Raw genomic sequence first — 12,889 nt, 5'->3', positions numbered from 1 at the left:
TTGTCTGCCTTGAAATTTCTGCCTGGGAGAGACCTTGCTGATGCAGTATAACTACCTTGTGTCTTGTTGCTGTGTTCAGTCTTGCCATGGTGTATGACTTTTGACAGTAAACTGTCTTCAGCAATCTCACCTTGTTAGCTGAGTTTGGCTGTTCCTCACCCAGTTTTATTCCTCCTACACAGCTGTTTCTGCTTCAGTTAATGATTGTGTTTCAACCTACATATTGAATTGATGATCATTAGCACCTGTTTGGTATAATTGTTTAATCATACACCTGACTATATGCCTACAAAATCCCTGACTTTGTGCAAGTGTACCTAGAAGAATTGATGCTGTTTTGAAGGCAAAAGTTGGTGGTCACACCAAATATGGATTTGATTTAGATTTTTCTTCTGTTCACTCACTTTGCATTTTGTTAATTGATAAATATAAACTATTAACATGTCTATTTTTGAAAGCATTCTCACTTTACAGCATTTTTTCACACCTGCCTAAAACTTTTGCACAGTACTATATATATATATATATATATATATATATATATATATATATATATATATATATATATATATATATATATGTGTGTGTGTGTGTGTGTGTGTTTGTGTGTGTGTGTGTGTGTGTGTGATAAGATATTGTGTACCTGATTAAATAACAGCACTTTTGAGGTATCCTTTATACTATAAGTCTCCAGGAATTAGTTTGTTTTCATTGACAGATAACACTGACAAAAAGCACTATACAGTACAGAATATTATAGAAAAGGAACGGATGATTATTTTCTTTGATGTTACTCATGGGAGGCATACTGTCTGGTGGAGCGGAAAATGATATACATATGTTTGTATGTAATCGTCTTTTCAGATTGTGAAGAACCAGGAATGGGAAAAGAAGAAAGCGAGATCAAAAGAGATTGAAGCAAATAGAAGAATCCAGTTTGCTGCACGGGTTGGTATCACTGTTTGTCAGCATGGGAGTTTCTCAAGCAATGTGCCTGCTGTGACTCCATGCAGGGGGCGGAACTTGTCTCATCTACTAGGGGGGGTACAGGTATAAATAAAAACTAGAGTTTACTAAAGTCTGCAAGAGCATACAGATGTAAAGGAATATCAAAGTGTAGAACTATAGAGGATAATGAATTAATAAAGGCTCCTTACTTTTAGGCAAGTATTATACAGGTACAATGTATGACCTAGAATTAACCACATTCATGAATTATTGAAATGCTAAATAACAAAGCAGAACTGTACATATTAAATGTCAGTGGCTGAAAAATCAGCAAGCTGGAAGTAATATCCATGCTCATCACAAAGAGAACAAAAAAAATCTTATTTTTGAAGAACTACTTTCACAGTGAAGGATAATCTACAGTTCCTGTTTTCGTTGACATGCAGTCTCAATAATACACTAAACATAAGCAATTGCCAGATTGCGGAGATTACGGAGCGATTTGGCAAATAATCAATGCCTATTGTGCCAAAAAATGAACCGTAGTTAATCATTCTCTCTGTGTCTATTCAAAGGTCATTCTGTTCAAATTGTGTTCATGTTTACTTGTTGAGAGAAAACAAATGTGATTTCAAAACGTTTTCAACTCAATTGCAGCTGCAGATGGAAGGAAACAAAGCTCAATTGAACTTTTTTAACAGAGGAATCTGCTTATTATGCTGTTTACAACAGTTAATCATCTGCATACCATTAAACTGTTTAAATCAATTCAAACAAAACTAACTTGTTTTTGCAGATTTTAAAATAGTTTTTTTGTGAGGACACAAAAAAATAGTAGAACTCTGATATCTGTCAGATAATGTATTTGGTAAACAGCATGGCAGGCAACATCATTTCAGTTAATATTTCTGATTTTATAGGGCTTGCTGTCGGGCCAATCCAACCCATCCCACTCTGAGAAACCAGACCCCACCCCCCAGAACCATGACACCCAATTGCAGATCCTGCAACTACAGGAGCAGCTAAGGACAGAGATGGAGGAACTTCTTAGAGGTACCCTTTACCATTGGAATACCATTAGAATACCAAAGGGGGCCTGCACCCTTTTATGGCAGGTGTCTAAGCCCTGTGTATATATTCCACTCTGTAGGTGGAAAAGTTAGTGTGGACCTGAGCCAGGAGCGACTGAGCAGAATTCAACACCTGAAGGAAGTGATTGGGCAGGAGCAGAGGAGTTTGAAGCAAACAAATCAACACACTGCCACCTCAGGGGTTTCCATGGTGAGATGTACATCCTACTGCCATCTGTGGTATGAGTGCTCTCAGTCTGAACCAAGTCCAATATCCCTTATGTTTACCAAACAAAGTCTCCTAAGGTTCTCTCATGTTTCTGCTATTAATTTACTGTTTTAGTTATCTATGATTTCCTGTGTGTTCCTATAAAAATGTTTTACATTCCCAGAGATGAACAGAAGTACATGTCAGCCTTCTCAAGGGTAGACACCTTTATTTATCTGTACTTACAAGGGTAAAGAGTACAGTTTAACTGTACTGCAGATTTGTGATTACCAATATATACACTGCATTTCATTTTCAACTGTTTTAAAAAAAACAACAAAAAAAAAACAATCTTCAAATAGGTTGTTAGCTTTTCCTTCCCCCCCCTCCCCCAGCAGCCACAAGATGGTAGTTCCCAACTTGCTGACTTGGAGCTGGAATATACCATGGCCCTAAACAGAAGGAAGAGACTGAAGGAGGAACATGCCACCCTCATACAGGGGGAGCTTCTGAAAATGGAAGAGGAGCTGCAGGCTGAAAAGGTGACAAGTCAACTGAACTTGCTGATGAAAAGGAGAAATCTATCAAAATGTATGCAATGTTATTTTGTTTGTAATTGATTCACCATGCAATATAGCTCCTTCAAACAAGTGTGAGAAAGAGAACTGCTTGAAATGGGCACAACATTTTTTTGTGGTTATTATACCCCTGTTTTACTGCTTAATTTGAAATGCACCTGCTTTACTGATCAGGAGAACTTGAAGATCAACAGGAGATCTACATTCTCACTGTCTAGCCAATTGCCTCTTTTTACCTGCCGAACCTACAGATGTTACCAAGCTACTAAACCACGGAGACAAGGCCCAGTCTGGGGTGTCTCTGTTCAGGGCACTGACAGTTAAGTGCGAGACTGAAAGGTGACAGAGATAGAGGTGCAGTTAAGTGTGAGACTGAATGGTGATAGAGATAGAGCTGCAGTTCTAGGTTGATGATTCTTGTGTTGTGGTTCCAGGGTGAAGGGGAGCCTGCGGGAGAGATCTGGCGGCTGCAAAGGGAGAGGGAGGTCCTGGTTCTTCAGCTGGAAGTCCTGCGGAGGGAGAACGGCGAGGTTGAGCGAGATCTGGAGTTGATGCACAGAAGATGCTCTGAGGAGCTGGACTCTCACCGAGCACAGAGCCTGCAGGTCAGAGTACACTGAGGTCAGGTTCCCATCAGGGCCTGTGTGTGGTAAAACTTGAAATAGATTACACCTACTAGCAAATTTGTATTTGAAATACCCATTACATTATAAATGTTATTAATAGTAGGCTTTTATAACTGGTTCCTGCATTTCTATAAAAGTTAAGATCATTATGCAGATGGTTAAAAGGATTAGCTGAGATGAGAGATGGCTGTTTCTGAGAAAAAGGCGTTGGTGTGGATAAAGTGTAAAATATCAACTAAAGCTACAATCAAATTGAAAAGGAGACAAACAGTTAGTTATAGTTCTTATTAATTCCTCTCAAAGCTAGGCAAGTGTGGGCAGTGACAAAATCTATTACTTTCAGCATACCCACTGACATTGACAATGCAAATAATATTCTTTCATACCAAGATATATTTTAGTGATTGCTGAGCATGGGTGCATCATCACTTTATTAAGACTGATATGCATCAGTGTGAGTACAGTATTTGAAAGTAAGATGGACTTAACTGAAACCAAAATAGGCATTTAGCAAAAATACACCCCATCTTAATCATTGGCGTATGCAAATAACACTTGAATTTGATTTTTATTATAGAAAATAGGATGAATAAAGGCAGTTTACTCAAGTGGGAATATACATTTGAGAGTGAAACTAGCACAGATTTATTTATTTCATATTTTCAAAATAATGTCAAAATCCCTTCATGGGATTTCTCATGTTCCATTTAAATTAAATATAATTATTTTAGAAATGCACAATTTTCTGGAATCATAATCGCACTCCTGTTTTAGAATTCCATTTGGCTTTTCTTAGGCGGCAGCTACCCTTAGAGGCCTGAAGCGTTAATGTACTCTACCATGTTGCTTGTTGGCAGGTTTTCCGTGCTTTCCGCCAGGTGTTTGAGGAACAGAAAGACGCCCTAGACCGCCGCTATCGGACTCTGCTGGGGGAAGCCATCCAGGATGCTATTTACTTGTCTGCACGCAACCAGCAGCTAGAGGCGGAGAATGCACGGCTACATGGTGGTGAGGACCAGCGACATTTACTACAGCAATTTCATACTTTTAACATTGTATCTCATTTTGAAGATGTAATGTTGCACAATCACGTTACATTTTACAGTAAAATATCAGTGTGACCTCTTACTATTATTATTTAGCCTTCTGCTTAGTCAGAAATGGTTGGCTAACCAGTTTATTTTTATATTATAATGTTCTCTGATAACTGCATTTGTATTACAAGTATATCCTTAGATAGACCTCTCTTACAGCTTAGTTACTGATCAAGTCAAAATAGCATACTTTGACCAAAAGTCTGACGCTCATGGATATCCAAACAGTTCATATGCATGAATGCTCGTGTCAGGATATCAGTATATATAATTATCGATATATATATAATATATAATATACCGTAGTATATATATATATATATATATATATATATATATATATATATATATATATATATATTATATATAATATATTGATATAATATGTGGTGTGGTGTATGTATAATATATATATAATATATATATATATATATATATTATATATATATATATATATCTATTATATATATATATTATAAATTTTTAAGATACCACTGAAAAGACCTTATTGTATCTAAGCTTGGGTATGATATTTTCTTTATTGTATCTAAGCTTGTTATGATATTTCTGAACACCTTACCATAGACCCATGGCTTCCCATTTATTATTTTTTTTTATTGAGGCTGGGCATAATCTGATAAACTGTTTATTTTACAAAAATGTATCTGTTTAGCTTTTCTAAGTGGTGCAGTTGTACAATTTTTCAAAGCAGTGGGTAATTCAATATGTTAATGTAACATTATTCAGCAAGTCTCAGTTAATTCTATACGGTGAAGCAAAACTTTTGGCCATAGCTCTATGTACACTTTGGTAGGCGCCACCAGAGAAGCACCAAATAAGCAGGTTTTCTGCACTTGTACTTTAGCACTTGCAGAGCTGAGAGATGCGCTGTCTATGAAACCGTTTGCCGGAGGCTCTCAGCATTGTCGGAGAGATACTGCCACAACCTAAGATGGAGAAGGATCGCAGCATTGCAAATTCAAATCACACAGGAGTCTTGCCTGTCTGAATGTCAAGGGAGAAACAACAAAAACAGCAACACTTTTTTTTACTGTTATTACTAACAGGGTGTACTATAACGCACTCCAACTCAACGGCTTCCAAGGCACTTCAGTTTTCAAGAATCACAGCTTGGTGTAACAGCAAGGATATAAGCACAATAGCAAGTCAAATCATCATCAGCCCCACAGTGCTGTTGGAATGACAATCTCACAGCAGCGATAACCCACCCTTTAATATGTGTTGCTACCTCTCATTAACTATTGTAATGCTCAAACATTGCTCATACACTAATGTGTTTTTTTTTTTTACATATTTATTTTACCGTAACTCAATAAGAACATTTTTCAAATGAAACACTACAGCTACATTCTTGCATATCACGTCAATATGTACCAAGAAGCAGCTGGAATTCACAGCATATCATTTAATAGATGGGGATTGTTTTGTTCACTGCAGTAAAAAATAAATCTGTTCGTTCCAGTTCTGAAAGCATCTTTCTACAAAAGTTTGTCCTGTAACAGTAGCTTCTCTATTTTTGTCTACGTCTCTTCTTGCAATTCCTTTTCTATTTTAGCTCATTTCTCAATTCAGTCTAACAATGGTATTTTACACACACACACACATATATATATATATATATATATATATATATATATATATATATATATATATATATATATATATATATATATATATATATAGATCTTTAAAGAAATGTATAGGGTTGATAAAAATAAATAAATAAAAAAACAGTAAACTGCTAAGAGAACTATTGTTCCCCCAGCTGGCATGTGTATGAGCGCAATGGACATTTCACAATGTCCCAGAGATTCCTGTCTCACTTCAGAGCAAATTAAACAGCTCCTATGGTCAATTTGCAAACAGAACAGCACAATTTATACTTGCTATTGGTAAATGGTAGCTGGCAGAAAGTAACATTTTGTAAGAGCTGCAACGCATCAATGAAGTGTGGAAATTTATATGGAACAAAAGAAGACCCATGCAAGTTTCACAGCAAAATATACACACATGATGGGTAAAGCCCCAAAAAACAATCAACAGAAACAATAATAATGAAAAATGCAGCTTACATTTCAGTCAATTGTCTGCATCACAACTGTCCAGTTGTCCTTAACTTTTTCAGACATTCAGTTATAGCAACGTGTGGCTATCAGTGGTTTCTGTTGAGAAGTTGACTGGCCAAACGGTGGTCAAGTGTGTGTTGCCCTTAGTGGTCTTGATGTAGCTCAAAATATGAACCAGCAGACTAACCAGATGCTCACTATTTATTCCCTAGGGACCAAATCCAATACAAAATAAATAATGTCCTTACTGTTCAAAAGGAATAATACCGTAACCCATACATTTTACACATGGTAGTATGAGTGAATGGCCACTGCAATAAGGAAAACAGAAACAAAGAAGAGTGCAGTAAGCTGCAGACTAAACAACACAACAGAGTAAACAGCATTGACCAGCATGGAGCAGGAGATGACAAACAGATGGGTGATGTTGCTGCTGTGCTTCATGACGACAGACATGAGCAACCCGTTCAGAGCTTGGGTAACCACGATCACCCCCACCCACCATGAGTAACCATTGAAAAAGCCACTGCTGCCCTCAGCACTGGCGAGGTGGGCGCCCCAGTTCACTACAATACCAAAGAAATAGAGGAGGAGGTTCTGCAGGTTCAGAGGCAGTCTCTGAGTCTTAAGGATGAGCTCTGTGTAGACAGCAGCCAATCCAGACACAATACAGTATACAAGCAACAGTAGTAGGCCCAGGGCAGTGATGTGAAACTGTGTTTCATGTATGGCTCCACCCACCTTCTGCTTGGGTGTGCCCATGCTGCTGTATGTGTGGCATACCCCTGCTGCCATCAGCAATGCCAGCGACAAACATTTCCTGCGATTAAGCCATTTTTGCAAGACAGTGGTACAAAGGAGGGCTGTGGAGGCAATCTTCAAGTTGCTCAGCATGTGGAAGTTGCTGGGGTCCATGTGGACCTGCATGAAAACCACCAAGTTATTGTTGACGGCGTAGAGCAAGGCTGGGAGCGCGTACGGAACAATATGTCTCCAGGAAACTGCAATGTGCAAGGAGTGCTGATCTCTGAGAAATAGTAGCCCCAGCGTGACTATAAACTTGGCCACTTCTATTAGGACGACACAGGATGAGAAGCTAAATGGGATCTTGTTGTCGACTTTGCACAGGGTAATCAATGGGGCGTAGGAGCCATAGATAAACACAGACAATGCGAGGAGGAGCCCCCAGAGGACCTGTGCGACCCTGTGCCCTTTCTGAGGAGCAGCCAGGTCTGCAGATTCTATATTTTTTATTATAATCATGCTTTAGGACCAGCAACACAATCCAGATCATTGGGTAATACACACAAAGAGACAGCTTTACGCCAACCTACTGCAAAAACCAAACAGTGGGCTCATAAACTGCCAATGCAATTGTACCTGCCTGGACAGTTTCTACTGATTACACATTATCTGGATCACCTTTATACTATAGTACAATGCAAAATGTAATGTAATACACATGAAAAGGTTTCAATCATTGACAATGCCCACAGCTCAAAGATGACATAATACAAGTAACCAGCTATCTGACTGATATTTTTTATATAATACTGTGTATATTCTTGACAATGAGAACTAAAAATGAGAAGGCAAAGTTTGGTAGTCCAGTGGTAGCCCATTATTTTCTGCATGCACTTTGACAAGTTATCCTCTCTTAGACAGTGTATTTGAGATTTCTATTGTTCTTAAATTAAACAGGTTTAGGTTAAACAGGGACGGGTGCTTTATTTTTAATCTTACGTGAAAACTGGAACATTAAAATATTTCACACTTACTGTATTTAACTGTAATTTCAATCATTCAGTATCGTATTCATGACAGTTGTTAAAAAAAAAAAAGCTGAATTTTGTTTTTTTAATTTGTTTACACCTCAAAAAGGTTTAAGGCAAGTAAAGTAAAAACTCTAAAAGACAACTGTGCAGCTGCAAAAGTAGATTCTTGTTGGTGCAACAAGGAATTAGTAACTCCTTGCAACAGAACTTATGAAAATCCATTTTAAAATGCAAAGTCTTGGACCCTGTGTTGCAAACTCTACATTATTATTATTTATACATTATTTACAGCATGCAAATGTCTTTGAACTTTGTCCCAAAACTAACCACTCCACCACAGAATAAACATAACATTAAAGCCTATGACAGTAATAAATGCAAAGAAAAGCGTTCGAGGTTTTGGTTTAATATTGCTTCCAGGTACCAATTCCTTTTCTCCGCCTCCAGTTGGCAGGGCTGATGTTTCCCCTAGTTCGGTCCTTTCTTAATGGAGTTGAAATAGTCCTTGATGGTCTTTTCTATATTAGAGACATCAAAGCTCTGTGCAGCATAGATGCCTGTGCATGTTCCTACTAACACACCCATCACGGCAGAGGAGCGTAGCTTTGCTACTACATACCCAGCCAGAAATCCCTTAAAGGAGAGGCCAACAAAGATCCACCCTGAAATAAAATTTAAAAAACAAACAAACAAACAAACAAACAAAAAAAAAGTGTGGTTATTATTAGTCCCATTAAACACAAGGAGTCATCTGACTGTGCATTGTCAAATGTTTAATTTTCATAAGTTATTTTAAAACTACAAAAAAGCCCCATTTTACCTAAACATGTGCGTTCTATGTAGCCAGGTGCCCGAATTCACTGCTCGGGCTGGCCTGAATTCTAAAGTCTTCTAAAGAATTCAGTCTGGGAAGAAATTACATCACTAATGTCAATCAAAAATGTTGTAGGGAGTGGGAACATACCACATAACAGGACATTTTGGCTGGTATTTGTCATATTTGCTACCTTGGTTTTGGAACTGCCGTTTTTCACCTAGCACGGTCACAAAGAAAAAAGCAATGCAGTTTTGCATTTATATTTTCAAATAAACGTTTCCTTAACGAAATCTGTCTGCTGAAACAGTATCCCATTTACAGTAACTCGTTATAATAGCATCTACAGTGTCACTGCAGCAACTTGGAGAAGAACAAAAAAGGCAATCTAATCAATTACAGACTAGCAAGCACTCGTAAAATCAGCTCTGTTTTATAAGGTGCAAAACTCATTTATTTTAACGTTTAGTTTTATTTATGGACTTTGCAAAACCTGCACAATTGGTATCTTTAGTAATATCTACAATGTATCAACATTAACAATCAACCATCTTGTTACAGACTTTAACAAGTCTGGCCTAAACAATTTTGGTTGTTAATTAAACCATTGTAAAAAGAAAAGAACACAAAAAATTCTTAACATAAAAAAAAGAACAGTCCTACACTGCCTCTGGGTTTCTGATCACATCAGATCAATTCCAGATTTTTTAAAATCCATTGATGTAATTGTCCGGTCTACTTTTAATGTTATCAAGCAATCTGGAGTCATCACTGCTACTCTCATATCCACTTTGACATCTGACACATTATTTCTCTTATCCAGTACTCCTTTCCCTGTTCTGCCTACCAGTCTGCCAGTAGTATATGTACTGCACAAAACAAATGCAAAGGAACTGACTGTAATACTGTCTGCAGCGAATGCACGTCTTGACCCAACTCATGTTATAACTCGGAAAAATATGAAAATGAGGTAAAATATACTGGATACTGGGCATCAAAGGGTTCATATAAAGCAGTGCACAACGAACGGCAATATATGTCTGTGTATAATTACTGCCAGTCAAGGTGCTGTACCTGTCAGACCTAGCACTGTAATTTCAGCAAAAAATGGTGCTGCGATTGCAATAAATGTAACTGGCTCCAGGTCTGGTACCTGTGGTATCCCTGCCTGCACCTCCTCCTCCACTCGTTTCTGGATGTCCTCCAGCTGATTTTTAAGATGGGCCAGGTCCTTCAGCTTAATCAGAGCATCCTAAAACAGGTTCAACAGACAGGCGGATTAGGAACAGTCGTGTATCACGTCTTAATCGTTTAATTACTGCATTCAGTATATGCCACAGAATCTGGAGTCAGGAATGAGCTATTAACAAAGCTTAAAACACACACACAGTCCTAATTTCGTTTATTTTCTAGTATGCATGGTAAAATGCATATGCATACAAACTAAACATTATCGGCTGGTTTTACCGACAATAAAATTAAAAAGGTATGCATATGAACGCGACGGTGCATCTTGAAATACCGCTGAGCGTAACAGTAGATGCATTTACTTTGTAATGGGTTCCGGTCTCAACGAAAGCGGGCGCTACTTCTCCAACACAAACACCACAAGTCCAGTCTCTTAATGTTGTCTTAGTTTTCAAAACAGTTTTTAAAGTTTGCCATTTGTCCCTTGCAACTCACGCTCACCTTGTCGTCAGCCATCCTTGCCCGCTTCCTTCTGAGCTTACGCGTTGACACGGGGCCTCCTCGTCTATAGGTTTAACTAGCCTACATCCTCCTAGCCTACATGTGCACTTATGGCTCGTCTAGTGTATTTCAGCAATAAAAAACAGCTTAGGAATGTTTAACTGCCCAGAAATACTGAACACACTGCAGGAATAACGCTGCCAGCTTGCACTGGTTAGCTAGGAGATCGTTAAGCACGTCTTAATAGCTACTGATTAAAACAGATCACGGTACACTATTTAAATGCAACGTCTTATTTTTAATTACACTCATTAACACTGGATGCTTGTTGTGACGCAAACGAGGGTTAAGTTAACAGAAACTCAATAATTTTGAGGAAGAGTATGCAGCTTGGATGCAGTCGCCTACTAAAGAAGGCTATGGCCCAAAATACATACTTTCTAAACGACTTTACAAAACCTAGAATTAGCAAAAATTAAATACGTTTTTTTTTTAAATATGGTACGCAAATGCTGCCTTTCAAATTGGCACATTTGTTAAAAACACAGTAATTTATATAGGTTAAAACGTTACTGTATTACCTTTTAGTTCAGGTAATAGCCACTAAAGGCCGCTGGAGGGTGCAACAGAACAGAGTAACCTCGTTTCCACAGTCAAGCAAACTCGAGTGCACCCAAGTGCTCCCGGGTTAGCCTGAATTTTGCAAAACTCGAGTTGAGGTGCAACACAAGTTGGCAAAAATAACTTTCCCAGGGTTTTCTTAGTTTCTCGAGTTATTTATTACGTGAGCTGGACAAGTCAAACTCACGTTATCGCGAGAGGTGGCCAGATAGTAACCAGATTACCATATCATTATTATTGACGTTGTAACATTTTTATCACCAAACGACAATGTATACTTCACTGCAGGCTTTCTTGTGATATTGGACGGTGTCCTACAATCGCATATAATCTGTCGTGATAGCGGAATGTTTTGAGATCGTTTCCGCTTTTGTTATTTTGGTCCTTGATTTTTTCCCTACATTAGAGCTCATTCCTACTATCAGTAATCTTTGTAACAAGTAATAATTGTAATCTTATCAGTTACGGAGAGTTAGCTAGAATACAGCAGTGGCTGTGTGTTTTGTTTTATGATTGTGGGTTCTGAAATTAATAATGTATTTAAACTCAGAAGCTTAAAACTCAGAAGTTTAAAGTACTCATGTTTCCTCAATATTACTGCCGGAATCATGTCAATTGGTTCTCTACTGCAAGGATATTTAAGTACACACAGCTACAAAAAAATAAGATTTGATTTTGGCAGTTGTTAATCCATCACCATATACAATAATTATAATTATTACTCTTTACAAAAATAAATGAAAATATCCCATGGAAAAAGTGCAATATTATCTCTAAATCTATTTAACAGGAATATATACACTGACAAACTCTTTGGAAGTGGGCCAGTGCAGTGTTGCTGCTTCCGTTTTCCAAGGGTGTTCTTATACAGAAGACAAGCTCTTTTATTATTAATTCAGCGCTGTTCTGAGTAGAGAATGGTTTTACTGTTCTCATTAATCAACTCTCATCCAGATGACCCCTGGTGCAGACAGGATGGAGGCCCTTGGTTGCCATGGGAACAGATGTAGGTAAGGGATGGAGGCTGGCAGCTGCAGCCAGTGATCAGCTGATGACGGAATGTGAGAGACATCAATGTTCAGCCTCTTGTTAAGGAGGACCGGGAAGAAAAAATGAAGAAAAGCAGTACATTTCACAAAGGCTGCTGATAGCAATGCCTTATTAACTGCAGCTTATTGATGGCTTATAAATGCTCATTAGAGTGCAAAGCTGTTGTATTCTACAAAGTGGAAAATGTTAACTTAGCTGGATCAGGTAACCTTGACTTTACTATAAAAAAAAACCCCAAAAAATAAAACCAAACAAAATAAGTAGGGCTAGCGTGCTTGTGTAAATCAGGGCTCATCAACAATGGGCTTTTAGACTTGCAAATAATAGCC

At 38.0% G+C, this 12,889-nt stretch overlaps 2 protein-coding genes and 1 pseudogene across 2 annotated transcripts; 1 reads left to right on the top strand and 2 right to left on the bottom strand.

Moving 5' to 3' along the window:
* Positions 1-2,597: 2,597 nt before the first annotated feature.
* Positions 2,598-6,117, top strand: LOC121297476. The gene is made up of 4 exons (XM_041223827.1): positions 2,598-2,768; positions 3,239-3,409; positions 4,288-4,438; positions 5,390-6,117. The coding sequence occupies exons 1-4, from the start codon at positions 2,673-2,675 to the stop codon at positions 5,473-5,475; spliced, it is 504 nt and encodes a 167-aa protein (XP_041079761.1). The 5' UTR covers positions 2,598-2,672; the 3' UTR covers positions 5,476-6,117.
* A 193-nt stretch (positions 6,118-6,310) lies between these two features.
* On the bottom strand, positions 6,311-7,882 carry LOC121297475 (probable UDP-sugar transporter protein SLC35A4). Its single transcript, XM_041223825.1, has one exon. It carries the CDS (start codon positions 7,872-7,874, stop codon positions 6,894-6,896), a length of 981 nt encoding a protein of 326 aa, XP_041079759.1. The 5' UTR covers positions 7,875-7,882; the 3' UTR covers positions 6,311-6,893.
* A 972-nt stretch (positions 7,883-8,854) lies between these two features.
* Positions 8,855-11,186, bottom strand: LOC121297477 (annotated as a pseudogene).
* Positions 11,187-12,889: the final 1,703 nt, after the last annotated feature.

Source organism: Polyodon spathula, chromosome 22, assembly GCF_017654505.1.
Source record: "Polyodon spathula isolate WHYD16114869_AA chromosome 22, ASM1765450v1, whole genome shotgun sequence".
Taxonomy (NCBI): domain Eukaryota; kingdom Metazoa; phylum Chordata; class Actinopteri; order Acipenseriformes; family Polyodontidae; genus Polyodon; species Polyodon spathula.
The sequence above is the reverse complement of the archived record's forward strand: the minus strand, read 5'-3'. Positions and strand labels throughout refer to the sequence as shown.